The 27,242-nt window shown below is 40.8% G+C and overlaps 2 protein-coding genes across 2 annotated transcripts; one reads left to right on the top strand and one right to left on the bottom strand.

Moving 5' to 3' along the window:
• The first annotated feature begins 428 nt into the window (after window positions 1-428).
• On the top strand, window positions 429-10,839 carry LOC306992268 (coagulation factor XIII A chain-like). Its single transcript, XM_079600960.1, has 15 exons — window positions 429-477; window positions 650-807; window positions 906-1,088; window positions 1,227-1,478; window positions 2,233-2,351; window positions 3,692-3,799; window positions 3,914-4,091; window positions 4,228-4,366; window positions 4,561-4,664; window positions 4,746-4,834; window positions 6,749-6,902; window positions 7,561-7,839; window positions 7,953-8,116; window positions 8,960-9,096; window positions 9,396-10,839. Exons 2-15 carry the CDS (start codon window positions 678-680, stop codon window positions 9,532-9,534), a joined length of 2,175 nt encoding a protein of 724 aa, XP_079457086.1. The 5' UTR covers window positions 429-477; window positions 650-677; the 3' UTR covers window positions 9,535-10,839.
• A 4,760-nt stretch (window positions 10,840-15,599) lies between these two features.
• Window positions 15,600-24,680, bottom strand: LOC306992267 (coagulation factor XIII A chain-like). The gene is given in 16 exon segments (XM_079600959.1): window positions 15,600-16,510; window positions 16,779-16,915; window positions 18,308-18,468; window positions 18,582-18,860; window positions 20,004-20,157; window positions 20,515-20,603; window positions 20,685-20,788; window positions 20,978-21,116; window positions 21,356-21,533; window positions 21,643-21,750; window positions 23,173-23,268; window positions 23,272-23,291; window positions 23,635-23,886; window positions 24,009-24,200; window positions 24,290-24,453; window positions 24,626-24,680. Coding segments are annotated over 15 exon segments (2,193 nt in total). The 5' UTR covers window positions 24,426-24,453; window positions 24,626-24,680; the 3' UTR covers window positions 15,600-16,362.
• Between the last annotated feature and the right edge of the window lie 2,562 nt (window positions 24,681-27,242).

The raw sequence follows: 27,242 nt of genomic DNA, 5'->3' as shown, positions 1-27,242 counted from the left end.
CATAACTATTAAACATCATAGGAATTGCTATGATACACACTCTAAAAAATGCTGGGTTGTTTTAACCCAATTTTGGGTAAAATATGGACAAACCCAAACGTTGGATCAAAAATGCAATTAAAAAAATTAACCCAATGGCTGAGTTTGTCCATATTTGACCCAAAATTGGGTTAAAACAATTTTTAAAAAGCTAACAAACAATTTTTTTAGAGTGCATGAATGTTATAATCTCATCTATATGTTATTGTCTGGAATAAGCTGCTGTCATCAAGAATCAGAAGCAAGGTCACAGAGTTGTATGTCGGACTGACCTGATCTTGGGATCATCTTGACTTCGGACGCTCTGGTCCATGGATGTGTTTTTCTCCAGTGGAAGAGGAAGTCCTGAGCCTTTATTAATCAGCATGAAGCTCTTCATGAGCACATCAGCCTGGAGCCTCCTCACCTCAGCAGAACATCGACTCTTCTACACACACCGTGAGTTCAACGCTTTTAATGACTGAACTCTTTAGCATTAATACAAAACTTTGGTTGTGTTTTAGTTGTGCTTTCCTCTTGCCATGTCTCACCTGATAGATATAATATGTTTACCAAATGGGCAGTCTATAATGTCAATAGATTTCTAACATTAAAATGATCTGTCCTCCAGAAAAACATCAAAGCATCTTGTATACATCATGTTATTACAACCCAACCCCAACTCGGTAAGCGGACGTATTCCCTTTGCCAAATCAAATTTAGATGAGTATAATCCATCTGAGTTTGTGGCTTTTGATGCTTCGAGGCCAAGGGGACCCACGGATGAAGGTAAAGTCTTACCTGTGTTTGCATTTAAACATGCCCTAACCAAAAATAACTTACCACAGTCCGTCAGCAAGTCTTTTTTTCTTCTTCTAAAACACAAGCTGCAAGTCTGTCAGTATTGAGCGTTGACATGCGTGTGACGGAGAACAAAAAAGACCACAACACTCACAAGTACGTGAACTCCAACCTCATCGTGCGCAGGAATAAAGAGTTCACCATCATCATCAAATTTAACCGGGACTTTAATGAACAGCAGGACAATGTGGAGTTGGAGTTCCTGATTGGTGAGCTTCTGCATCCAATAATAAATATCAATACATGATAAAGTACATCTGTAATGAAGAAGCAGTACATTACATTGATACATTAAATATATCCATAGTCTAACACAGTTCATATCTGCTGTTCTGCTCATTTCACAGGCAGTTCGCCTGCTGCAAACAGAGGCACCTACATCATTTTGCCCATCGGTAAAGAAAAACCTGAAGTGCGCTGGAAGAGTCGTGTGGTGGAAACACAAGGGAATTATGTGACCGTGGGCGTAACACCAGACGCCAGCTGCATCATTGGCCGGTTTCGAATCTTTGTTGTAGTTGTAAGTGATTTGGGAAAACAGCGCACTGCGAGGAACACTGACACCGATGTCTATGTGCTGTTCAACCCTTGGGACCCCGGTGAGTAAAACAGTAACACTAAAGCAATAAGCCCTGTGGAGCCATGGTTTACAGTGATGAAAACCCCCTTAGCTGTTCTAAATACACTACTGTATAAACCATGACTTCACAGGGCTTATTGCTTTTATAAAATGGTTAGCCTATAAAAATATAATTAGAATATTGATGTAATGAGGTCACATGTCTATGTTTGTAGAGTAATTTACAACGCCTTTGAACGCGGCTCAACCAATAGAAATCAAGAGGCCCCTTTTTGATCCTACATTTGATCTTATGATCATTGGTGAAATTGTGAGCAACTGAATGGTTTCAGATCCCCGCCTTGTAAACGGCACCTAATTAATGTCATTAACATATAAAACAGCACCAGTCAACGTCCAAATCCTTTACTTGAGAACGGCGAGCGGCAACAATTGCTTAGATTTCCAAATACTTTCATGTAGCTCAAACACCAGGGAAAGCAAGAATTGATAGGAATGTGAATGTGTGAACCTTGAAATGCAATGTAAGTTGTTTTGGATAAATAAAGTGTCTGCCAAATGCATAAATGTAAATACTCTCCACCACAAGGAAAAATGTGTACATTTGCTTAGACCCTGACATTGCACTAAGCACTTTTCCACGTCAAAAGCGTTTTTGTAAATATGGATGTTAGCGTGGATTTTAGTGCACACATCCAGCAAACGTACATTTTTTGAGCACTGACCTAAACAAATGCTTATGAAGGATGTATATTGTATGTTTGTCTACCCAGCGGATCAGGTGTACATTCCCAGAGGAAGCGACAGACAGGAGTATGTGATGAATGATGTGGGGATCATCTACAATGGAGAATTCAATAACTTTACCTCCCGTTCATGGAACTTTGGACAGGTTGGCAGTAATCCAGTTTTTTTTATTTTCTCCTATTGAGCTCATGTCCATATGCCATCACTAAACTCTTTCCCTGCCAGAGGTTTGTGTTTAAGTTGCCAGTCAGTGCCAGCACTTTTGATCATATTCAAAAAAAATTATAGATCCCAGAATATTTTATTGTATATGTAAACATTGAATACTTCAAAAGAAAGAACAGAGCTTCTGCTTTCAAACAACAACAAAAAACATTTTATTCTAAGCTTCTTTCAACACTTGAATGTGTGTACATTTAATTAAAAAACAACAATTCGCACAAAAAGCTGAGACAATCAAATTTTTATCAAAGACTTCATCTGGATTGGATTCAGAACAATGAACAAAACATAAACTTAAAAATCGTGCCTTCGTAGTACACATTCCAGGGTATGAAGGCATCAAGACACGTCCGAATGCAATGTTAGCTTCACGTCCTCTCTCCTGATATGCCTTCATCTGATCGATTTTAGAAGGCAGCATAGATGTATCCTTCGCTACCTTTGAGCCCACAATCCTGTGCTTTCCAGTTTGTGACGGCTGAGCTAAAAAATACAAATTGTGAATGCTGATCAATCTGTGTAAATGTAAAATTTTCACCGTTTTTCACTTCTGATGTCATTTTCGGCGACAATATTCATTTAATATTTGTTTAATTCTCACCAAAGCTCATTAAACTGTTACGCTGCCTCAGAAGTTTCGTGAGGTGCCTGTGTGAGCAAACGCTGCCTGCAGAGTCATTGCTTATTAGGCAGCGAGGCAACAAGTCAGCTGCCTAAGTTTTCAGATGCAGACATAGATGGAGTAATTCAAGTCCATCAACAGTCCCAAAACCTAATTAGCTGATCCAGATGTGTTTGATTAGTAAAGCTGAATCCAAAAATCGCCCGCTTTTCACCACTTGTAGTGGTGTCCGAAACCATAGTGGACGTTATCGAGTGCACTCATCCTATCCCACATTGCGCCGACATAACAAGTGTACAGCCGATGTGCACTCAACGGCTGTCCGAGTTCGCTCACTCATTTTCATTCACTCCTTCAAGTGAACTGTATTATTGGACTGACGTAGGGAATAGCGATTAAGGTTTATAGGGGGCAATTGGGACTGTCCATTCATTAAACGATAAGCTGAAAAAATATTCACATTAAATGTGAAGCCTCTCCTCCATTGACATCCATAAAAAAAAAACAGCCTCTCCTCCACAGCATTACACTATTTTCTGCTGACCTTGAAGGCTTGCCTTAAAGCCGCTTTGGCTAAACTCTGGCCCTCCAGGATCAGGATTTGACACACATTAATTAACTTCTTATGTGTTTTCCTGTAGTTTGAAGAGGGGGTTCTGGATGCCTGTCTTTTTGTTCTGGATTCTGGGAAAGTACCACTAGTTTTCCGTGGAAGTGCCACTAAAGTTGTTCGGCAAGCATCAGCTCTGGTATGATTTGATTATAGTAATCAAAGTGTGAAATTTTCCACAAACCCATTTTACATTAATACACATACATATAATACATGTTGTTTATTTAGGCTTTTTGGTCTTATATTTCAGATGAACGCCAATGACGATGATGGTGTCCTGGTTGGCAACTGGAGTGACGATTTCTCCGATGGCACATCACCGACTGCCTGGACCGGAAGTCCTGAAATCCTGCTCAAATATGCTAAAGAAGGTGGTGTGCCTGTGTGCTTCGCTCAGTGCTGGGTGTTTGCCGGCGTGTTGAACACTCGTGAGTATGGCCACTGCGCGTTCTTTGGGGAGTCCGTTTGAGAACTTTTTCTTCATGATAGTTTAAAACATTTTCAGATTGAAGTAATTTTAGGCTTGTGACATTTAACACATTTTACCTCGTATTTTCCACCCAGTTATGCGCTGTCTCGGGATCCCAACACGGGTCATCACCAACTTCTGCTCTGCTCACGACAACACGGGCAAACTGAATACAGACATCGTGCTGGACGAATTTGGGAGATTTGACAGAAGCCGAACAAAAGATTCAATCTGGTGTGATTCACAAATAGTGTTATATTCAAGTGGTCCTTACTTCTATACTGGAAAAAATTGGTTCCTTGGTTAATATAATTTGCAGTTTTATCTCAGACATTGCATGATTTTTTCAGTATTGAGTTATTGTACTATAAATCCAATGTTATAAAACTGACAGGTTGATTAGTAATACAGTTTAGTTTTTCTTAAAGGAACTTCCACTGCTGGAATGAGGTGTACATGAAGAGGCCTGATCTGCCGGAAAAATTCTCTGGCTGGCAGGTGATCGACTCCACCCCTCAGGAGACCAGTGATGGTATGATCCTTGCCATGACTTATGGCACATCATAAATATACCTTAAGTTATGTACAAGTTATTTTTTCTTCTCTCATTCAGGTCTGTATCGATGTGGCCCAACGTCTGTCAATGCCATCAAAGAGGGAGAGCTCAGCTATCCGTTCGATGCAAGGTTTGTCTTTTCAGAGGTAAGAAAGATGTAATTTAGGGATGTGCCTGAAGCCTAAATCCAATTTTGGAAAGGCACGGGAAATGAATAGCGTATTCTATGGAGCCCCTAAAGGGACATAAGGGGACAGGGACATGGCTTACTGCGGTAGTCGGTTTGATTTCACTTATTACGTGAAGATTGTAGGAAGAGATGATTGACAGGACGTTGTCGAAGGATTTGGTGCACAACAGATCTTATCTTGTAAAACGTGTGGTCAGTACCGCCGCTCCCTATACACAGAGTACGCATGATCACACATTAGAAAGCATGTGAAAATAGAGACACCAGCCACCAGTCACATGTTTGCCGGGAGCCAGAGCGCCTGACATCAAAAGCAAATTTAAAAGTGTTGGCTAACGCTAATCGTAAACTCTCTAAGCTTAATATTCACGTCGGCACTAATGATGTTAGACTTTGCCAGTCGGAGATCACTAAAATTAGCATTAAAGAGGTGTGTGAACTTGCAAGTACGATGTCAAGCACTGTAATTTACTCTGGCCCCCTTCCTGTCCGCAGGAGTGATGAGATAGTTAGCAGGTTGTCATCACTCAATGGCTGGCTGTCTAAGTGGTGTCCGCAAAATAATATAGAATTAACAGACAATTGGAAAAGTTTTTTGGGCAGACCTGACCTGTTGAAAAGAGATGGTATTTATCCCTCCTGGGATGGTGCTGCTCTTCTCTCTAGTAATTTGGCACATTCCACAGTCCTAGAGCTCAAACATGACAATCTGGGGCTCAGGTCAGGAAGCAGATAGACTGGCTTAACCGACCGTCTGCTAGCTGTCTCACGTCACTGAGGTCAGATAAATCCCATCACATAGAGACTCTTTCACCTAGATATCATCATGTATAGACTGTGTCTGTTCCCCGAATCAGGAAATTTAAAAACTTCCAAACCCATCTATGGGTAAAAATGTAATTGATCTTCAACATATAAAAAACAGATATAAAACAAATGAACAAATGATAAAGCTCGGGTTGCTGAATATTCGATCCCTTACTAATGATATGATTACAGATTATAACCTAGATGTGCTGTGTTTGACAGAAACCTGGCTAAAACCAAACAATTACATTACTATAAATGAGTTCACCCCCCAAGATTACGGTCATAAACATGAACCTCGTCTGAAAGGCAAAGGGGAGGTGTTGCTGTAATTTATAGTAATATTTTCAGAATTAGCTGGACAATAACTTTAATCTAGAGCTGCTGTAAAGCCAAAACAATCGCTGTTACTTCAATTTCCTATTATCACTGTAAAGCTGCTTTGATACAATCTATATTGTTAAAAGCGCTGTATAAATAAAGGTGACTTGACTTGACTTGACTTCAGTCAATATTAGGTAGATATGTTTTTCACTTTAGAATCCAAATATGTAGTAACACTTGAGTCATTACTAGTGGGTTACCGTTACCTTTTATTATAAATTATGCTATTCATGTTAATTCTGAACCTGTACCTAGTACTTATCTGGGAGGTATGAAAAAATATAGTAGTTACTGATTAGCTAATACTGATTAGCTAATAGAGTGCTATTACTTACTAATTTGTTAATCAGAGTTTCTTTTTAGTTAATATTAGGTACTTGTATGCTAATAGTGTGTTACTCACGTGTTCCTTCCTGTGTAGTTATTCATTAATGAAGGAACAGCATTCTAAAGTGTTACCAAACGTTGAAAAATTATTTTCCTCCCATCTAATTTTTTTTTTCATCACCATGTAGAATACGTCCTTTCCTTTCCGAAAATAGTATTCAGATTCTGTCACATCCCTAATGTCATTTCTTGTTGATATTTATACCTTTAGATTTAATTTACAAGACATTAAAATCTTAGCTATACTGTACAAGCAAATGGACATGAAAAAATAACTTTCTCCTGTCTTCAGCTGAACGGTGATGTGATATACCATCGGTCTGATAACCAGGGAAAACTGAAGGCTATCTATGTGGACACTGCGTATATTGGAAACCTCATTTTGACAAAAAAAAGAGGCAGTAGCGTCTATGAGGACATCACTTCTACCTATAAATATCCAGAAAGTAAGTTTCATTCCATACCAGTCTACATAATTAAAAAGTGTTGTGACATTAGATCAGGAGTCATTAGATCATTGTAGCTATGTGATTCTGTCTCTGATACGACTGACACTCCGCATGTGAACTCGATGTCACGGTAGTTTACAGGGGTTTCCTAAGAAAAATTAATCCTTAAAGTGTCCTTTAAATTTGAACACAAGTCTTGGAGAAGCTACAGTTTACCATTGTATTAGTGACTGGGAAGTGATTAAAAAATAATACTTTACCCTGCTTGACAGGCAGAATTCAGTTCAAGGGCCTTGGTTTATTAATTTGGTGGGTTTACAGACCTTTTGTTTTCAACCTCATTTGGTCTAAAACATCTAGAAAGCCTTGCATGTTTATCTATCCATGGGTAATTTGATATTCAAGGGCAGTCCAAATAAATAGTGTTGCCTTCTGGATTCTTGGATCGGCAGTTTAACACAGCTGCTTTCAATAACTCAAAAGCTCTCTAGAGTCACTTAGGAGACTCAGCAGAGTCCTTCAGTTATTTAATTATTCAACAGACTTCAAGGATGCCAAACACCCTATGTACATGTGTACCAAACAATAGTGGTTTGACTTATGTGGGATGCAGTGGAAAATCCCAACAATTTACCTTCAAACCTTCTGACTCTAGAAACTGTCAAGGAGAGAGAGGTCTGGCAAAATGCAGAGCGTTCCGGCATGCCTGCCAGGGATTACTTACCACTCACTGAAGCAGGAGTGACCATCGAGCTCCAGGCCGGTGCCGTCAAAATGGGCGACAACTTCAAGCTGACGCTGAAAATTAAAAACCAGACCAGCCAGACCTGCACCATCAATGCCACCATCACTGGCTGTGTGGCGTTTTACACGGGCGTCACCAGCATGACCTTTAAGCTTGAAAACAAATCTGCAACTGTGGAAGCCTCGAAGAGTGAGTCACAACTGTTTCAGTAAAACCACACATTACTTTGAGATTGAGCTCTAAGAAACTCTAGGAACACTGTTAATGGATTAGGCTACAGTGTGATCATAATATCTTTACAGCTCAGTCCCTGACGGTAGATGTCAATGCTTCGGAGTATACACCATACCTGATGGAAAAGGGCAACCTGCTCTTTGTGGTGTACGGGCATATTGAGGAAACCGACATGTCCCTCTCCACGATGAAAGTAGTCACTCTCCAGCCTCCTAAACTCACAATAAAAATGGTAAATGTCCAATGGTAAAAAGTGTAGGGCTTGATTTTGATACAGATTTCAAATTTGATTAAAATTCAGATTCAAATTTGATATTGATTTATTTAGAAATAGTTAATGTATGTGTAAATTTTTCTTAATGGGATAACCAAAAAATGAGCATTCTGTCATAATTTACTCACCCTCAGTGTTGTCCCTAACCTATATTTATTTATTTATTTTATTAAAAGGACAAATAATGGTTAAAAGAAGCTAAAAAAATTTTACTATCATTAAAGCTTGGACAGATCAAAGCGAACTTTGTAAGTTAATTTGTCCTTCATGTCAGAAAGAGGTCAAGCACATTGAGCACATTAGAAATAGGATGTGGCATGAGTTTACTGTCATGGATTTGTCATGTTGCGCCACATGCAGTGTGGAAAGAAACAGTAATTATAAAAGGTTGCTTCACTCACGTCTATTGTAGACACTTGTCAGTTGCCATCTGCTTGATGGGAGTTGCGTGAATAAAACTTAACGAAAGTTAACTTATTTTTAGCGCATTAACTGAAAAAAGTACTGATAAAAACACAATAAGGGCTCGTTCACACAAAACGCGTTTTCGTTTTTAAAAACGCGATACGCGGGCAGTGGAATGGGGAAAAAAAGAGGATGTCTCGAGAAGCGTTTTTTTTTTCAAAAGTTTAACTGATTTTGACACTATGCAGATTTGGCTTATTTTATGTAATCCTGGTCACATATTTATTATGTTCTAATTTTAGATAAGATTTTCCAAACTTACCTGTGTACATGTACAAAGAGCTATGTAAAAGCACTAAACATTTGTTGGTGCTCTACATTATAATTCATCCACAGATGTCTGGAACTCCCCAAGTTGGCAAATTTCTCATGATCAGTGTGGATTTCCAGAATCCCTATAATTTCATCCTGAAAAATGTTCAGCTCCGCCTTGATGGACCTGGTCTAATACCAACCACAATAAAAAATTACAGGTAAACTTCATATTTATATCACACTGGCTGGTGAAATAAAGCAAATGAATAAATAACTGTCTTGTCAACTATTCCACCACACACCCATAAACATGCCCAGACATATAATGCATACAAATGTATTAATTTTTATAGATGTCCATAAACATTTTCCATATCTTGTTTTATTTATAATTATCATTTTGTGTGAAAGATCCTGTATGTTGCAATCACAAATGGGCAGTACATAAAGTACAAAACTAAATACACCTTTGGCTGAATTCCCAATATGTTTTGACTCTTATGTCTTCCACATGCAGCCAGATATTACCTGGTGGCTCAGTGAAATATATAGTGTCGATGGTCCCTCGAACTCCTGGAAAGAAGGTGCTGATGGCGTCTCTAGACTGCGCTTTACTGAGACAGGTCACCAATCAGCTCGAAATCGAAATATATTGAAAGCTGAATGACGCCAAGAGTGACCAAGAGAAAGAAGAGGAAAAGAAGAGAAAGAGTTTCCAGCTGTTTTGCTTTGCTTTATCAATGTTGCTTTGAAAGAGATTCAAATAATCAAATGTTACATTTTATTTAGAGCAAATTCCTCCACCTCACCATACACGGTTTTCTTTTTCTTTTTCTGTGGACAATACAGTTATTCATAGAGGTTTTTGGTGACTTAAAAACTTTTACATCAGCAAGTGTGAGACTGTAATAAATAGTGACAATCATTGAAATCTGTAGCGATCATTAACATATGTTTTGTTTGGGTTAGGTTGCCTAACAGTTTAGCATGTAATAGCCATTTGCATTGTCTGTGAAAATCTTGAGCATTTTATTGGAAAAAAAGTTGCAGAGACAGGTGACACCGTTTTAGCGGCTGCATTGCTGTATTATTGGAATAGTTGGCACAATCTCATTACTGCCCTGTTAGCTTCTATGTTGCACTTCTTGCTTTTTGAGTGACTAAATTTCTAAATTATCATTCATGCCTGCAAGTGTTTGACCTTGACCATCAGTCTTGCATCTTATAGCCTCCTTCAGCTCTCGCCAACGAGTGTAAGCCAGTCCAGATGTTCCCTCTAGTTCGAGCTCTTACTATATCATGCTCCCGTTTTCTTTTCTTTGCCTCCTCCGACATTACACCCTTCCTATGTAACAGTCTTGAACTGTCACATTAGTTTCCATTTGGTATGTATGCCTACTACCTGGCACTAGGGGGAGGTAGTGTGCTTATTGCTCTAGGATATCAGTAAGGCAATGATAGGAGTTAGATTTGTTTGGGGACGAACAGCATGGCGTGCCACTCTTAGAGTCCAGACTGGGAATCTATGGGATTTTCTGCTCAGTCAATAAGGACTCTTAAGTCCTTCCTGATAATATCCAGGAGGATTGTACATCAAAAGGACTGTTTAACCCCAGGATACCTTACTTCTATTCTATTCTATTGTTATCCCCTGGGTCGATGTACAAGGAAAAGGCTTGTTGCTGCCTGGTTCATGACGGATTATATCGGACTGATTCCGGCTATTCCGTTTCAGACTTTCGTGCACTTGAGTACAGCAGAAAGGACTTGGTCATTCCTGCCTATCCAGATAAGAACATTTGCACTGCTTTTGTAAATAATGTTGTTGATGTGTGACTTTTTCCTTCTATCTTGAAATGCTTTGACTCTGGTTATTATACGTGTGATTTTCTATCATGTATTGATGGTCGTATGTATTCTTTACCTCTTTCTTTTGTGAATAATAATCACTTTTGCATCTATTTCTTGTCTTTTTGAATATTTTGAATTAACACAGAACATAGCCGGTGGTTCCCTCCCTAATATCCCAATATCCTCCCTAATAATGTCCTTCCATGGGGCATGCATATAACACCTCCAATAAATAGTCAGGTGCTGTTTACTATTTGGCAAAGCATTCATACTCTAAATTTACCTTAAAACTTGGGCCTTAAACCTCTCTAGCCACAAACTCAAGTCACCAATGCATGATTTAGTCAAAAACATTGGCATTACAAGAGCTTTCCTTATATGATGCCTCCAGCCTACATTTAGTAGGAGCTCTAATTAAAGTAATTGGCCTGGCTTCTGGGATGCAAATGACAGAGCCGAGGTGGGTTGGGCTCTTCAAGGATGGCTGTCAGACAATTGCTCCAAGCCAAACTGACAAAAGTGACATGCACTTTAAAAGCAAACAGATATTGCATTAAACGACTGTTAGTTTCACTGTTCTTAGGCTTGAATCGCTTTTAGAAAGGGAAAGGATGAAAATATAAAAGTTCTTCCTGAGCAGTACAAGGCTAAAAATGGGGTTAGTTTGCAAAAAAAAAAAAAAAAAACGCTTTGTGGTTAAATTGAGAAATAGTAGAGAGGTCTGCAATGAGGCGAGGGGGTTGAGATTGCAAAAAAATCCAGTGACCATATGTTGGCTGTTCATTACAGCCTTCAGTGTCTTCCTTAACATCACAGCGCTCAAAAGGAAACAGAAGAAGTGCAGAATCTCTTGTGTGAAATAAGTAGTAGCTAACACAGATAGACGAGGCAGTAGAGGAAGGAAGCTACACTCCCGGATCTAAACATCCCGAGATCGTGGTAAAACATAGAAGAGTTTCAGAGTCGCCATTCTCTCCCACCGCGCATCTGTCCTCCCTACCAATCATTATCACATGATCACATGAGTGACTCAATCTGGGGCCTATTGAGCCAGAATCTTGTCCTGACTTGCCAGACCGAGCTTCACAAATCCTCTCACACAAACTGTGACGGATTGGGTTGAAAACGCTTAACCACTCCACTCGAACCATTATTCTGCTATGTGCAGAGATTGGAGCAGAGCCTTGCCCTCTGTTAAATATTTCATTTCACTTGGAAATACTTCACAACACTGGAGAAAAGTCGTTTGCAACTTCCAGGTTCATGTGGACTTTAAAGGGATACTTCACATTTTAACATTTAGCTTTGTATCAGTAGAAAACCTGTAGTATTTTCAAATTACCGTGCTTCCCTCCCTTATATCCCCCTGAGACAAGAGATTTATGAATTTTTTGTCTGTAAAAAAATCCTCAGATGATGCAAAAATCATCACTTTGCGTCATCGGAGTATTTTTTGGCCAGAGGCTAAAAACTACAGCCAGTAGAAGGCGCTAGATCCGCATGTTTTCAACCCGCCCATAGAGAGTGGGATATCACTCACAGAATGTACAAATAGTGTCAGTCATCTTTATTTGAAAGCTAAGCTAACAGGTTCTTATTCTGTGGAGAAAGCTGAGTAGTAGGGGTCACCATCCTCTTTTTCCCGTACATGTCCGGCTGTCGAGATCGTCCAAAATGGATTCGGCTTTTGCTTTTTGCAGTCGCCATTCATTGTTTACATGCACACTTTTTGTTTCAACTGAATTCATTCCGATTGGTGAATCTGAATGTAGTGTTTACATGAACACTAAACAAGTGATCGGTTAATGTGCATTTTAACATTGCTAAGAAAATTCCCGCTCCTCCGTGAGAGAAACGAGACCGGTGCGTCTCACAGGCGGCGCTCATCAGTAATCCCGCCACCGGCCTCGCGTCGTTCTCCCGCGGCCGTCAGTCTCGTCCTGCTCGCCACAGTAAACATGATGAATGGCGACTGTAGAACGCAAAAGCCGAATCCCGGACATTTTTGGCGGTCTCGAAATCCCGGGCAGACTCGTCACGGAGACTCACTAGTAGCCTAACCTTGTTGTTTAACTGCGTTCTGTTACCGGTAGACGTGGCATGGTCGTGGCCTCGTAGGGCAGCGAAGCAAGTGCATTCTGGGAGTTGTTGTCTTTTATCCACATGAGCCACAAATACATTTTCTGGCTTTTCTCAGTCTAGAAGGCTCCGAATTAAAAAATTATTTCACATTTCTATTACATAAATGACCCATTTTAAATACACATTCATCTTTACAGAGGTGAAGTATCCCTTATTGAAGCACCAAATTTAGCACACAACTTAATAAAACATAGCTTGTACAGACAAGCAGAAAAATATTAACTTAAAATGTGCAAAGTTTCACATCTAATGTTTATTTTTTTTAAAAACACTTAAAGGTGGGCCAATGTTGATATTTGAAATGAACCCAAACAAATACACCCCTTCTTTATTGCTCCGCCTCCAAAATTCACACTCTAATCCCAACAGCCCTGCTCCGAGTCGGTCTCGAACACAGATCCCCTGCAAGCCAGTCGAGTGCACAACGCAACACTCGCAATCCAAGAGAGGATGTTTGTTTATCATAGCAGAAGCGCAACAGAATAATGCTTCACAAAAATAAAGCGCAGATGATCAACGGATGACAAGGAAGCGCAAAAAATGAAAGTAGGCTAGAGTACACAATAATAATTACAAACTAGTGTTGTTAGTTGTCAACAGCACAGCAGCTCCAGACAAACAATGACACTGTTACTCACGTGTGTAACCAAAGCAACACCCGTGTGTTTTCAGGCATTCCCACTCAGCTCTCTTCAGCGCTGGACAGCTTTTCTAATATTAATGCGGGTCCTAAAGCTCTTGCCCTTGCTTATTTTCCAGTGATTTCTTCAGAACATTTCTCTTTTGTATTATGTCTCATATCTATTTCTGCTGTCTTTCTTCAGTTCAAATCTCCCTCTTGATCGCTCTCTCTCCTCCACCGTCATACGCCCCCTGCTGATTGGTGCTAATGCTGATTGGTGCTAATTCTGATTGGCTACACGTTTGTTGTTGTGTCGGTCTGACTAACTTCCAAACAGCATATTAAAAAAACTACTGATCCCACCTTTAACACTAATGCAGTAAGACAGTAGGCTAACATTCAAATTCCAAACTCGGCAAGACTGTTAGGCCTACCTTATTAATAAAGCATAGCCTACTTTGTACAGCCAATCAGAATAAATCAGATTGATTAAACCAGGTGAGGCATTTTTCTCCCATAGGGTTAGAGGGTTAGGCCCTGTCCCCAATGGCACACTTTATATGCACTTTCGGTCTTGTGGACTTACAATGGCTGCCGCGTGCGCGTGTCTGTTAAGTCTGTGAGACCGTAGAGTGTCCCATTTGTCATTTTTGCTCTTTTTTCCTCGGTCAATTTGTGCCCTCGATGCGCACTTTTGCCAAGCCCGCACTGATGAGGACTCCGCAACAGACTTCTTCCCGACAGTCAAAGCGAAAGTGAAAGTGCGGACTCAGAGGAAGACCATGAGTGCTTACGGTGCCATTTGGAACAGGGCCTTAGAACTTCAGAGGAGAATTTGCAGGCTGAGAGCATTAAAGTCCCATTCTTTTTTGTAAATGTGTCAGGCTTGGTGGTTAGCATCAGGCTGATCATCCTACAAAAGGCTGTAGAGGCAGTCTACAAACAAAGAACGAGCCAAAAGTGAGAACCTGATGCTAGATAATTCAATTCTCAAATATGACGCATTTAGTTGCCATTTCCAACATTTCACTTGAGAAAAGGGGTCAATTAAGCTTTTACCTGAAGAACCAAAACATTTTTTTTTTCTGTCAGTTCTTTTCTGTCTATATTTCACCGTATTGAATCTCCATTGAAGAAGCGTCTTACGTCAACAGCGTCACTGCGGAGTCGTGAACATGGATTGACAACAGACCCGGAAGACAATACAATGCTGAATAAAGTCGTAGTTTCTGTTATTTTTAGACAAAATTTTTTCCGATGCTTCAAAAAATTCTAACTAAACCACTGATGTCACATGGACTACTTTGATGATGTCTTTATTACCTTTCTGGACATGGACAGCTACCGTACATACATCTTCAATGAAGCTCTCGGACTAAATCTAAAATATCTTGCACTCTGTTCCGAAGATGAACGGAGGTCTTACGGGCTTGGAACGACGTGAGGGTGAGTCATTAATGACATAATTTTAATTTTTTGGGTGAACTAACCCTTTAAAGACTATCTTTTTCTTTCTGCTCTTCATGAGCTACTTTATCCAGCCACTCGTGACAATGTCCTCAGTCATCTCATTTTACATTTTTCAACAAAATGTTTTATTTTGTGTTCCACACAAGAAAGAAAGTCATACAGGTTTGGAACAACATGAGGGTAGATGACAGAGTTTTCATTTTTGGCTGAACTATCGCTTTAATTATACCTTGGGGAGTGTTGGTCGTCAGAATTTAGCTTAATCTGTCAGAAACTTTATTTGTAAAAGCGTTGGGTGAATCTCACATAAAATTAAATGTGACAACTGACAACCTCCTTTTTGGGGATGCCCTCATTTGGAAAAATGTCATAAATATATAGTATATAACTTTTTTTATTGTAAAAATGCAGAAAGTTGTATGTAGGGTTTGGATAAGTCTATGGAATGTCTTCATTTAGCTAAGGCAACGTGTGTTTGTGAATAATATAATAAAAGGGGTAACCTTCCCACATATGGGCAAGCAGTTATTAAAACAGAACCCATTCTGTTTCAGTTCATATTATTATCCTCGCAAATTTGAGGTGGGTGGTGTTCAACTGAAAATTTGCAATATAAATAATTCCATTTATCAAAAAAAGCTTTAATGCTAAATGTTTATTGTAATTTTGCTTTAGTACAGCTTATAGTCCATGGCATTATAGCAGAGAAAATTAACAATATATAGTAATTAATACAGTTACTCACCCATCAAACATAACACATGTTGAAGATCGCTACAGATTTCAATGGATGTCACTATTATTATCACACTTGCTGATTCAAAAGTTCAGTTCACCAAAAACCTCTATGACTAATTATATGGACCAAAAACCATATACAAAATATTTTTTCCACATACAAAAAAAAAAAATCAAGTTGAAATCATTTTTGAGTGAACTATCCTTTCATTTCTTTATGGTGAAAAGGAGGAATTTTCTCTAAAGGAAATTTCACGAGTTCACACTTACATATAATTTGAGGGGGTAAAGTGTAATGCGTATTTGGTGTGCTGTCCAGGGGGGAGGGCTCAGAGTTCGGCCCGAACCCAGAGTACTCCCCCCTATGTAAGTGCTTAGGACTAGAAGTGTGGAGAAGGGGTGGAGGGATGCTGCAAAACTGTCAATGGGATGAGGTGAGACTGCTGAGTGTATATATACCTCTTACCATTGATTGCTGAGTGCTCTCCACTTGTGTTAATTATCTGACCGTGCTCCTCCCGAACTTTGTTAATAAAACATGTAATATTTGATCATTTGATTCTCTTTCAAAACAAAATTGGTGAAGCAAAGCAAAGCAACTGGAAACTGCAATTTAGTTTTTTCTTCCTTCCTTCTTCCATCTCTTGTTCACTCTTGGTGGTCATTCAGCTTTCAATGTTTCGATTTCGAGCTCATTGGTGACCTGACTCAGTAAAGGGCAGTCTAGACACGCAATCAGCACCTTCTTTCCAGGAGTTCGAGGGACCATCGACACTTTATATTTCACTGAGCCACCAGGTAATATCTGGCTGCATGTGGAAGACATAAGAGTCAAAACATATTGAGAATTCAGCCAAAGGTGTCGCAACATAAACAGGATCTTTCATACAAAAATATCATTATAAATAAAACAAGATATGGAAAATGTATATGTACATCTACAAAAATAAATAAATGTGTCTTTGTATATGTCTGGGCATGTTATGGGTGTGTGGTGGAATAGTTGACAAGACAGTTATTTATTCATTTGCATTTGCTATATTTCACCAGCCAGTGTTATATAAATATGAAGTTTACCTGTAAGTTTTAAGTTTGATTGGTATTAGACCAGGTCCATCAAGGCGGAGCTGAACATTATGCAGGATGAAATTATATGGATTCTGGAAATCCACACTGATCATGAGATCTTTGCCAACTTGGGGAGTTCCAGACATCTGTGGATGAATTAAAATGTAGAGCCCCCAACAAATGTTTAGTGCTTTTACATAGCTCTTTGTACATGTACACAGGTACGTTTGGAAAATCTTATCTAAAATAAGAACATAATAAATATGTGACCAGGATTACATAAAATCTGCCAAATCTGCAAAAAGTTCAACTTTTGAAAAAACGCTGCTTGAGGCCTTGCATTTGTTCCCCCATTGCACTGCCCGTGCCTCGCGTTTTCTAAAGAAAAAACTAATTTTGTGTGAACAAGCCCTTATTGTGTTTTTCATCAGTACTTTTCTCAATTATTGCGCCAAAAATAATGCTTTAAGTTTTATTCACGCAACTCCCATCAAGAAGATGTTTCTGAGTTATTGGTAAAGCAGAAAGAAGCAGTCAAGCAACAGGAGGTGACAGTAACTGTAAGTGTTTTGTATCCTTTTCTTATTTGATTTAAGTGCAGTTGTAGTTACAAGGAAACCATGTTTGTTTACTCTGCTCACAAGCTGAAATCTCGTTGGCGAAGTCTCGTTTGAAAAGAGCACACGTCATTCCTCTCCTCACAAAATTGCACTGGTTGCCAGTTGCCGCTCGTATCAAATTCAGGTCACTGACTTTTGCCTACAGAACAACTACTGGCTCTGCTCCCTTTTACCTAAACTCATTACTTCAGACGTACGTCCCATCCAGAAACTTGCGCTCTGCAAGTGAACGCTGTCTTGTGGTTCACTTGCAGAAAAAAATCTCTTTCTCGTTCCATGCTGGTGGAATGACCTGCCCAACTCAACCAGAGCTGCCAAGTCCATGGCCATTTTCAAAGAAAAGGGCTGAAGACGCATATTTTTCGGCAACACTTGATCCATTAATTCTAACACTTTATCTTCTATTCTATATCTATTATCTTTAAAAAAAATGTTTTTTAAAGTACATGTACTGCGTTAGATTAAACTGGGAAGGGTCATAGCACTTGCATATTGTTGTCCTATTGTTAGTTTAACTGCTAAGTCGCTTTGGATGTGACACAACATGACAAATCCATGACAGTAAACTCATGCCACATCCTATTTCTAATGTGCTCTATCCTCTTTCTGACATGAAGGACAAATTAATTTACAATGTTCGCTTTGATGCGTCCAAGTCCAAGCTTGGCTGATAGTCATGTTAGCATCTTTCTACAATTTTTTTGTTCTTTCAATGAAAGTCAATCAATCAATCAATCAATAATTATAGGTTTGGGACAACAAGGTATATAATGTACTCGGTGTACTAAGTAGGTACTCAGTAGGGTGAGTACATTATTCTTTTTTTTTTTTATCGTAATTTTAATCAAATTTGAAATCAGAATCAATACCAAGCCCTACACACGAGTTCCCTTAAGAATGGTTATTGAGGATATTTACCATTATTGTGAGTTTAGGAGGCTGGAGAGTGACTACTTTCATCGTGGAGAGGGACATGTCGGTTTCCTCAATATGCCCGTACACCACAAAGAGCAGTTTTCCCTGCTCCACCAGGTATGGTGTATACTCCGAAGCATTGACATCTACCGTCAGGGACTCAGCTGTAAAGATATTATGATCACACTGTAGCCTAATCCATTAACAGTGTTCCTAGAGTTTCTTAGAGCTCAATCTCAAAGTAATGTGTGGTTTTACTGAAACAGTTGTGACTCACTCTTCGAGGCTTCCACAGTTGCAGATTTGTTTTCAAGCTTAAAGGTTGTGCTGGTGACGCCCGTGTAAAACGCCACACAGCCAGTGATGGTGGCATTGATGGTGCAGGTCTGGCTGGTCTGGTTGTTAATGTTCAGCGTCAGCTTGAAGTTATCACCCATTTTGACGGTGTCGGTCTGGATCTCGATGGTCACTCCTGCTTCAGTGAGTGGTAAGTAATCCCTGGCAGGCATGCCGGAACGCTCTGCATTCTGCATTACCTCTCTCTCCTTGACAGTTTCTAGAGTCAGAAGGTTTGAAGGTAAATTTTTGTGATTTTACACTGCTTCCCACAAAACCAGTCAAACAAATTTTTTGGTACACATGTACATAGGGTGTTTGGCATCCTTGAAGTCTGTTGAATAATTAAATAACTGAAGGACTCTGCTGAGTCTCCTAAGTGACTCTAGAGAGCTTTTGAGTTATTGAAAGCAGCTGTGTTAAACTGTCGATCCAAGAATCCAGAAGGCAACACTATTTATTTGGACTGCCCTTGAATATCAAATTACCCAGGAGGCTTTAAAGATGTTGTAGACCAAATGAGGTTGCAAACAAAAGGTCATTAAACCCACCAAATTGGTAAAACAAGGCCCTTGAATTGAATTCTGCATGTCAACCTTAGCAAGGTAAAAGGTTATTTCTAATCACTTCCTAGTCACTAAAGCCATGTTTCCTCCACAGGAACTTTCCCCAGGAACTAGGGACTTTGGGGTGGTACTCGGTATGTTTCTACCGCAGGGACCAGGGTCTAAATGAAGTTCCTGGTAACCTCCCCCTCAGAAAGTCCCTGCTTGTGAGGAAATACTTTTTCAAAGTTCAGGTACTTTCGGGTGGGACTTGGGCTCTGAACATGCTGATTGGTTGAGTTAAGGCAGCATTTTGATTGGTTGTCTCCATGCAGCATTTTATTTCAACCACCATTGTTTAAATCTGTTGCGGTGCGTGCAGTATGAGTTGTTTGCTATTCGAATCAACAATGGAGTTAATTTAATGGGTTCAAGCTTTATTAAGCTTATATGCGGAGGACGGAATCTAGCAGGAACTGGAAAGTTACGTGCAGTCCTACGTCACCGGACTAATCTTCACGGTAGTTTAGACCGTGATAGAAAGGCAGACAGCAAAAGGTCTGGGGGAAAAAAGTTCCTGTGACAAATTGTTACGGGTAATTTCAGTGGAAATGCGGCTTATTACAATGGTAAACTGTAGCTTCTCCAATTTAGTTTTCTCAGGAAACCCCTGTAAGCTAGCGTGACATCCCAAAGTTCACATGTGGAGTGTCAGTCGTTTTAAGAAACAGAATTGCATTGCTACATTGAATGCAGCTTTCCTGATCTAATGTCACATCGCTTTTTTATTCTGTAGACTGATGTGAAATGAAACTTACTTTCTGGATATTTATAGGTAGAAGTGATGTCCTCATAGTCGCTACTGTCTGGCTTTTTTGTCACAACGAGCTTTCCAACATAAGCGGTGTCCACATTAAGAATCTTCAGTTTTCCCTCCTTATTACACTGATGATATATCACATCACTGTTCAGCTGAAGATAGGAGAAAGTTATTTTTTGGTTACACTTTATTTCGATAGTCCACTTTAGACATTCTACTAACTAGAAGTAACTTTTCAACTACATGTCAACTAACTATCATTAGAGTATTAGTAGACTGTCAGTAGACTGGTAGGTTATGGTTAGGTGTTAGGGTTCGGGTTAGTAGAATAAGTTGACTTGTAGTTGCCAAGTTACTTTTAGTCAGTAGAATGTCTGTTGGGGGACCATCAAAATAAAGTGTTAGCAGATATTATGCAGACAGTCTACTAATCCTCAAATGACAGTTAGTTGGCCTTTCCGAATTTGGATTTATGTTTCAGGCACATCCCTAAATGACATCTTTCTTACTTCTGCAAAGACAAACTTTGCATCAAACGGATAGCTGAGCTCTCCCTCTTTGACGGCATTGACAGACGTTGGGCCACATCGATAAAGACCTGAATGAGAGAAGAAAAAATAACTTGTATATAACTTCAGGTATATTTATGATGTGCCATAAGTCATGGCAAGGATCATACCATCACTGGTCTCCTGAGGGGTGGAGTCGATCACCTGCCAGCCAGAGAATTTTTCCGGCAGATCAGGCCTCTTCATGTACACCTCATTCCAGCAGTGATAGTTCCTTTAAGAAAAACTAAACTGTATTACTAATCAACCTGTCAGTTTTATAACATTGGCTTTATAGTACATAAACTCAATACAGAAAATGTCTGAGATAAAACTGCAAATTAACCAAGGCACCCATTTTTCGCTCCTAACTCCAGTATAGGAGTTTGGACCACTTTAATGTAGCACTATTTGTGTATCTCACCAGACTGAATCTTTTGTTCGGCTTCGGTCCACTTTCCCGTCTTCATCCAGCACGATGTCTGTCTTCAGGTTTCCCGTGTTGTCGTGAGCAGAGCAGAAGTTGGTAATGACCCGTGCAGGGATCCCGAGACAGCGCACAACTGGGTGGAAGGTTGAACAGAAATTGGAAAATATGAGGTGACGTCCTGCCAAGTCGGCGACGGCCGGCTTCGTCCACTTTGGGCTTAAAAAATGCTCCTCAGAAACACTACGGGTGACGTCATGGACACTGCGTCCATATTTTTTTTAAATGTGTTGTTAAATGTCACAAGCCTACAACTTGTTCTCAAAAAATGTTCTCAAACGGACGCCCCAAAGAACGTGCTGTGGCCATACTCACGAGTGTTCAGCACGCCAGCAAACACCCAGCACTGAGCGAAGCACACAGGCTCACCACCTTCTTTAGCATATTTGAGCAGGATTTCAGGACTTCCAGTCCAGGCAGTCGGTGCTGTGCCTTCAGTGTAATCGCCACTCCAGTTGCCAACCAGGACACCATCATCGTCCTGGGCGTTCATCTGAAAATATATACCACCAAAATGCCTAAATAAACAACATGTATTATATGTATGAGTATTTGTATAAAATGGAATTGTCCATACTTTGATTACTATTATAAAATCATACCAGAGCTGATGCTTGCCGAACAATTTCAGTGGCACTTCCACGGAAAATTAGTGGTACTTTCCCAGAATCCAGAACAAAAAGACAGGCATCCAGAACCCCCTGTTCAAACTACAGGAAAACACATAAGAAGTTAATTAATGTGTGTCAAATCCTGGTCCTGGAGGGCCAGAGTTTAGCCAAAGCGGCTTTAAGGCAAGCCTTCAAGGTCAGCAGAAAATAGTGTAATGCTGTGGAGGAGACCAGAAGATGTTTTTTTTATGGGTGTCAATGGAGGAGAGGCTTCACATTTAATGTGAGTATTTTGTCAGCTTATCGTTTAATGAATGGACAACCCAGCATCGGCTAATCTTCAATATGTTTGCTATTTAAAGTTTGAATTGTATTGATCTATTTTTAGAGTTTACACCGAATAAATGCTGTTTTAGAGAAGTCACGGACAATTCCACTATAGGTCGGATTCAGTTTACTTCTCATTCAGTTCTATGGTATCCGCAAATAGTTTTTGACTAATGCACAACTCTGAATGAAATTCAATGACACCAAGGCTGTAATGTGATTGGTTATCAAGGCACACGTGATCAAAGTTAGCCAATTGTCCACGCTTTGTCCAATGGTAGAGCCACGAATCCTCGTATCTCCCAATAATTAGACCATGGCTGAATCCAAAGGCCCCCTAAACCCTTAATCACAATTCCCTACATTAGACCACTAATACGTTTCACTTGAAGGAGTGAATGAAAACGAGTGAGTGGACTCGGACAGCCGTTGAGTGTACATCTGCGATTTTGGATTCAGCCCATCTTTAGCTTCAACACTAATCAAACACACCTGGATAAGCTAATCAAGTTTTGGGGCTGTCGATTGACTCGATCTAGTCCATCTATGGCTCCATCCGAAAACTTAGTTGCTTAGACTTGTTGCCTCACTGCCTTATAAGCAATGACTCTGCAGGCAGCGTTTGCACACGAAGGCACCTCACGAAACTGATTTTAAACAGACTTCTGAGGCAGCGTAACAGTTTAATGATCTACAGCAAAATAGAGTGAGCTTTGGTGAGAACTAAACAAATATTTAATCATATTTAACGCTGGTCAAAAACTTACATTTTGAAAACGTAAGTTTTCAAAAACGTACACAGAAATTGACCAGCATCCGCAACCTTTCAGACGGCATCTGTATTTTTTAGCTCACCTGTCACAAAATGGAAAGCACAGGATTGTGGGATATCAAAGGTAGCGAAGGATACATCTATGCTGACTTGAAAAATCGGATGAAGGCATCTCAGGAGACCGGAAGTAAAGCTAACATTGGATACAGACGTGCCTTGATGCCTTCCTTGTTTTACATATACAACAATATGTTTGGGTCCATGAAAGATTCGGGAATATGATTAAAAATGCTGGCACTGACTGGCAACTTAAACACAAACCTTTGGCAGGGAAAGAGTTTAGTAATGGCATATGGACATGAGCTCAATAGGAGAAAATCTGTTTATTTCTGGGGGAAAAAAAACTCTGGATTACTGCCAACCTGTCCAACGTTCCATGAACGGGAGGTAATGTTGTTGAATTCTCCATTGTAGATGATCCCCACATCGTTCATCACATACTCCTGTCTGTCTTCATCTTAGTCCATGTACACGTGATCCGCTGGGAGGAAAAACATCCAATATACATGATGCGTCATAAGCATTTGTTTACAAACTTTGTTTCTGTCAGTGCTCAAAATATAAAAGTTTGTTCCCATTGGTTGAGCCACGTTCGAAGCCGTTGTAAATTACTCTACAAACATAGACATGTGACCTCATTACACATCAACATTTAAATTATATTTTTATGAACTATCCATTTTATAAAAGCAATAAGTGAAAAAGCCCTGTGAAGCCATGGTTTATACTATACAGTAGTGAATTTAGAACAGCTAAGGGGGTTTTCATCACTGTAAACCATGGCTCCACAGGGGTTATTGCTTTAGTGTTACTGTTTTACTCACCGGGGTCCCAAGGGTTGAACAGCACATAGACATCGGTGTCAGTGTTCCTCTCAGTGCGCTGTTTTCCCAAATCACTCACAACTACTACAAAGATTCGAAACCGGCCAATGATGCAGCTGGCGTCTGGTGTTACGCCCACGGTCACATAATTCCCTTGTGTTTCCACCACACGACTCTTCCAGTGCACTTCAGGCTTCTCTTTACCGATGGGCAAAATGATGTAGGTGCCTCTGTTTTCATCAGGTGAACTGCCTGTGAAATGAGTAGAACAGCAGATATGAACTGTGTTAGACAATGGAGATATTTCATGTATTAATTCTTACATGATGTACTATATCATGGATTGAGATTTATTATTGGATGCAGAAGCTTACCAATCAGGAACTCCAACTCCACATTGTCCTGCTGTTCATTAAAGTCCCGGTTAAATTTGATGATGATGGTGAACTCTTTATTCCTGCGCACGATGAGGTTGGAGTTCACGTACTTGTGAGTGTTGTGGTCTTTTTTGTTCTCCGTCACACGCATGTCAACGCTCAATACTGACAGACTTGCAGCTTGTGTTTCTAGGAGAAGAAAAAAAGACTAGCTGACGGACTGTGGTAAGTTATTTTGGTTAGGGCATGTTTAAATGCAAACACAGGTAAGACTTTACCTTCATCCGTGGGACCCCTTGGCCTAAAAGCATCAAAAGCCACAAACTCAGATGGATTATACTCATCTAAATTTGATTTGGCAAAGGGAATACGGCCGCTTATCGAGGGCCAAGTGAGGCTGGGTTGTAATAACATGATGTATACAAGATGCCTTGATGTTTTTCTGGAGGACAGATCATTTTAATGTTAGAAATCTACTGACATTATAGACTGCCCATTTGGTAAACATATTATATCTATCAGGTGAGACATGGCAAGAGGAAAGCACAACTAAAACACAACCAAAGTTTTGTATTAATGCTAAAGAGTTCAGTCATTAAAAGCGTTGAACTCACGGTGTGTGTAGAAGAGTCGGTGTTCTGCTGAGGTGAGGAGGCTCCAGGCTGATGTGCTCATGAAGAGCTTCATGCTGACTAATAAAGGCTCAGGACTTCCTCTTCCACTGGAGAAAAACACATCCATGGACCAGAGCGTCCGAAGTCAAGATGATCCCAAGATCAGGTCAGTCCGACATACAACTCTGTGACCTTGCTTCTGATTCTTGATGACAGCAGCTTATTCCAGACAATAACATATAGATGAGATTATAACATTCATGTATTATAGCAATTCCTACAATATTTATTTATGAGAAGTAAAGTTATGAAGTGAGCCCTAAACGTATTTAAGGTCTTATGTAGATATCACTAAAGCATTAATTAAAGCATTAAAGATTTACAAACAGTATGTTGAAATGATGTGTTTGAATTGAGAATAAAGAAAAATAATCTTAATGTGATTTGCAGAAATCAATAAAAATCATCAAGAGTTCACAGAAATCATTGACATCTCTCAATTAGACAAATGATAGTGACATTTCAGAGCAATTTTTTTTTTTAAACCAAATAATGCCTCACAAATACAGCAATTTCTTTAGACAACACGTGTTGCTCAAGAATTATGAGCTTTATCACACCAGTCTGAGGCCCCGTTTACACGATGGGAAAACGCATATATTTCTCTGAGTTTGGGCCTGTCATTTACACGAAAACGCCGTTTTTATACCAGAAAACGATTATTTCTAAAAACTCCGGCCAAAGTGGAGATTTCTGAAAACTCCGGTTATATGTTGTCGTGTCAACTGGGAGAAACGGGGTTTTAGGATCTCTCTTGTCGATTCTGAGGATTCTGATTGGCTTGCATGGCTTTATCCTTCTCCCTACACTGCCACCCATAGGTTTGGCATAGTTATGATGGCGCTCGACGGCATATTTATGCGGGTTGTGTGCACGATGTTATTATTGAAAACGGAGGGGGGGGGGAATATTTGTTTCTCTAAATACCCGGCTATGTGTAAATGTGGCCTAAAAGCTTGCAAGATTTTAAAATACCCTGTAGTCAATAATTTTATCCCCTAAAACTCATCTTTGATCACCAAAATGACATATGTGACCCTGGACCACAAAACTAGTCACAAGTCGCAGGGGTAAATTGGTGGCAATAACCAACAATACATTGTAAGTTTCACAATTTGGCTGATGAAGCAGACAGACAAAGCTTGATTCCAAAAATATAACAAAGCTTTAATGTAAACAGGCAGGTGAACAGGACGCAACAGCGTGCAATACATGGACACGAACAATGACCAACTGAACGGGGAGAATATATACACAGGGTAAACGAGGGAACTAACGAGACACAGGTGGATAAAGGTTAACTAATAAGGGACTAACAAGAACAGGTGCAGACAAGACAAGCAGAACATAATTGTGACATTACGCACCCTCGGAAAGGCGGGATGATAACAGAACTTCAAAAAAACAGAAAACAGGGCGGACGTTTCGGTGGAGGCGTGGAGCTGGGGACACACTGGACCCTGGCAGTGTCAGCCACGGGCACCATGGTGGTACAGACGGGGGGATGAGTCAGGGTGGAGTTCAGACAGAGGGGGCGGACGAAACCCTGGGGCCGATGGGTGGAAACATAGAGAGAGGTGGAGGAACCAGTGGAAGCGAGTGGCTGACGGACCATAGCGCACACTGTAGACCCGGAAGACGGGAGCTGAGCTGCTGACCTGTGGGAGTGAGGCGGTGACGTGGGGACGGATGACCGGGGTGATGATGTGGTGAGGGAGGCTGACGGGTCAGAGGTAGGGAGGAGTCCAGGGGTGCCGAAGGGGTGCAGGGTGAAGGCGCAGCCCGAATCCCGGAAGTCCGTGGCTGTAGGCCGCTGAAGGCCGACCTGGAGTGTCGAGCGAGCCCAGTGGAGCTTCCGGGCAGACTGACCACGGAGGCGATGAAGGAGTGGTGGGTCGAGGTGACAGGACGAGGTGGTGGTGTGGGCCTGGGGGCCCAAGGTGTAGCCGGGGACTCGGCATCTAGCCGAGCTGGTGGCAGGGGAGCCCGAGGCGCGGAGGACGAGCCGCAAAGAGTGAGCGGCGGTGGCAGAGCCGAGGAGCTACACGACACCAGTGGTGCCGACAGATCCAGGGGGCTGGCCTTGACCAGCGATGGAGACGGGACGAGGACAACAGGCAAGGACACGGGCAGAAGACTTCCGGACGGGACCGGCGAAGAGGATGATGATGTGAGGGTGGGGACTTGAGTGGGAATAGGATCCGCGGACCACAGATCTATCAGGTCATAGTTCGCTCCAGGCTCTGCGATGGACTGACCCGCCTGCGTCGACTTCGGGGATGGTTCAGCAACAACCTCGGTGGGCGTTTCGGGCTCGCTGGCTGTGAGGGAGAGGTCGCCATTCCGGATCATCCAGGCCAGGGAACCCAGATTAGAGGATGGATACCCGACCCGAGCCCGACGGGACCCGCCGGTACCCGACGGGCCGGGCCGGGTTCGGACAGATATTTAGAAATGATGTTCGGGTTCGGGTCGGGCTCGGTCACATCAGCGCGATAAGGCATTTGAACATTTTAAATTTAAAACAGCTTATTATGTAGGTAGCCGATGTGCCTGA

This window comes from Phoxinus phoxinus, assembly GCF_949152265.1.
Source record: "Phoxinus phoxinus genome assembly, chromosome: 24".
In the NCBI taxonomy this organism is placed as follows: Eukaryota; Metazoa; Chordata; class Actinopteri; order Cypriniformes; family Leuciscidae; genus Phoxinus; species Phoxinus phoxinus.
Note: the sequence above shows the minus strand (reverse complement) of the source record. Positions and strands in the feature narration are given on the sequence as shown.

Coding starts and splice junctions, on each gene's coding strand:
- LOC306992268 (XM_079600960.1), top strand. CDS start 678: ATGTTATTACAACCCAACCCCAACTCGGTAAGCGGACGTATTCCCTTT. Junction 1,089..1,226: donor GGAGTTGGAGTTCCTGATTG/GTGAGCTTCTGC, acceptor CTCATTTCACAG/GCAGTTCGCCTGCTGCAAAC. Junction 9,097..9,395: donor ACCACAATAAAAAATTACAG/GTAAACTTCATA, acceptor TTCCACATGCAG/CCAGATATTACCTGGTGGCT.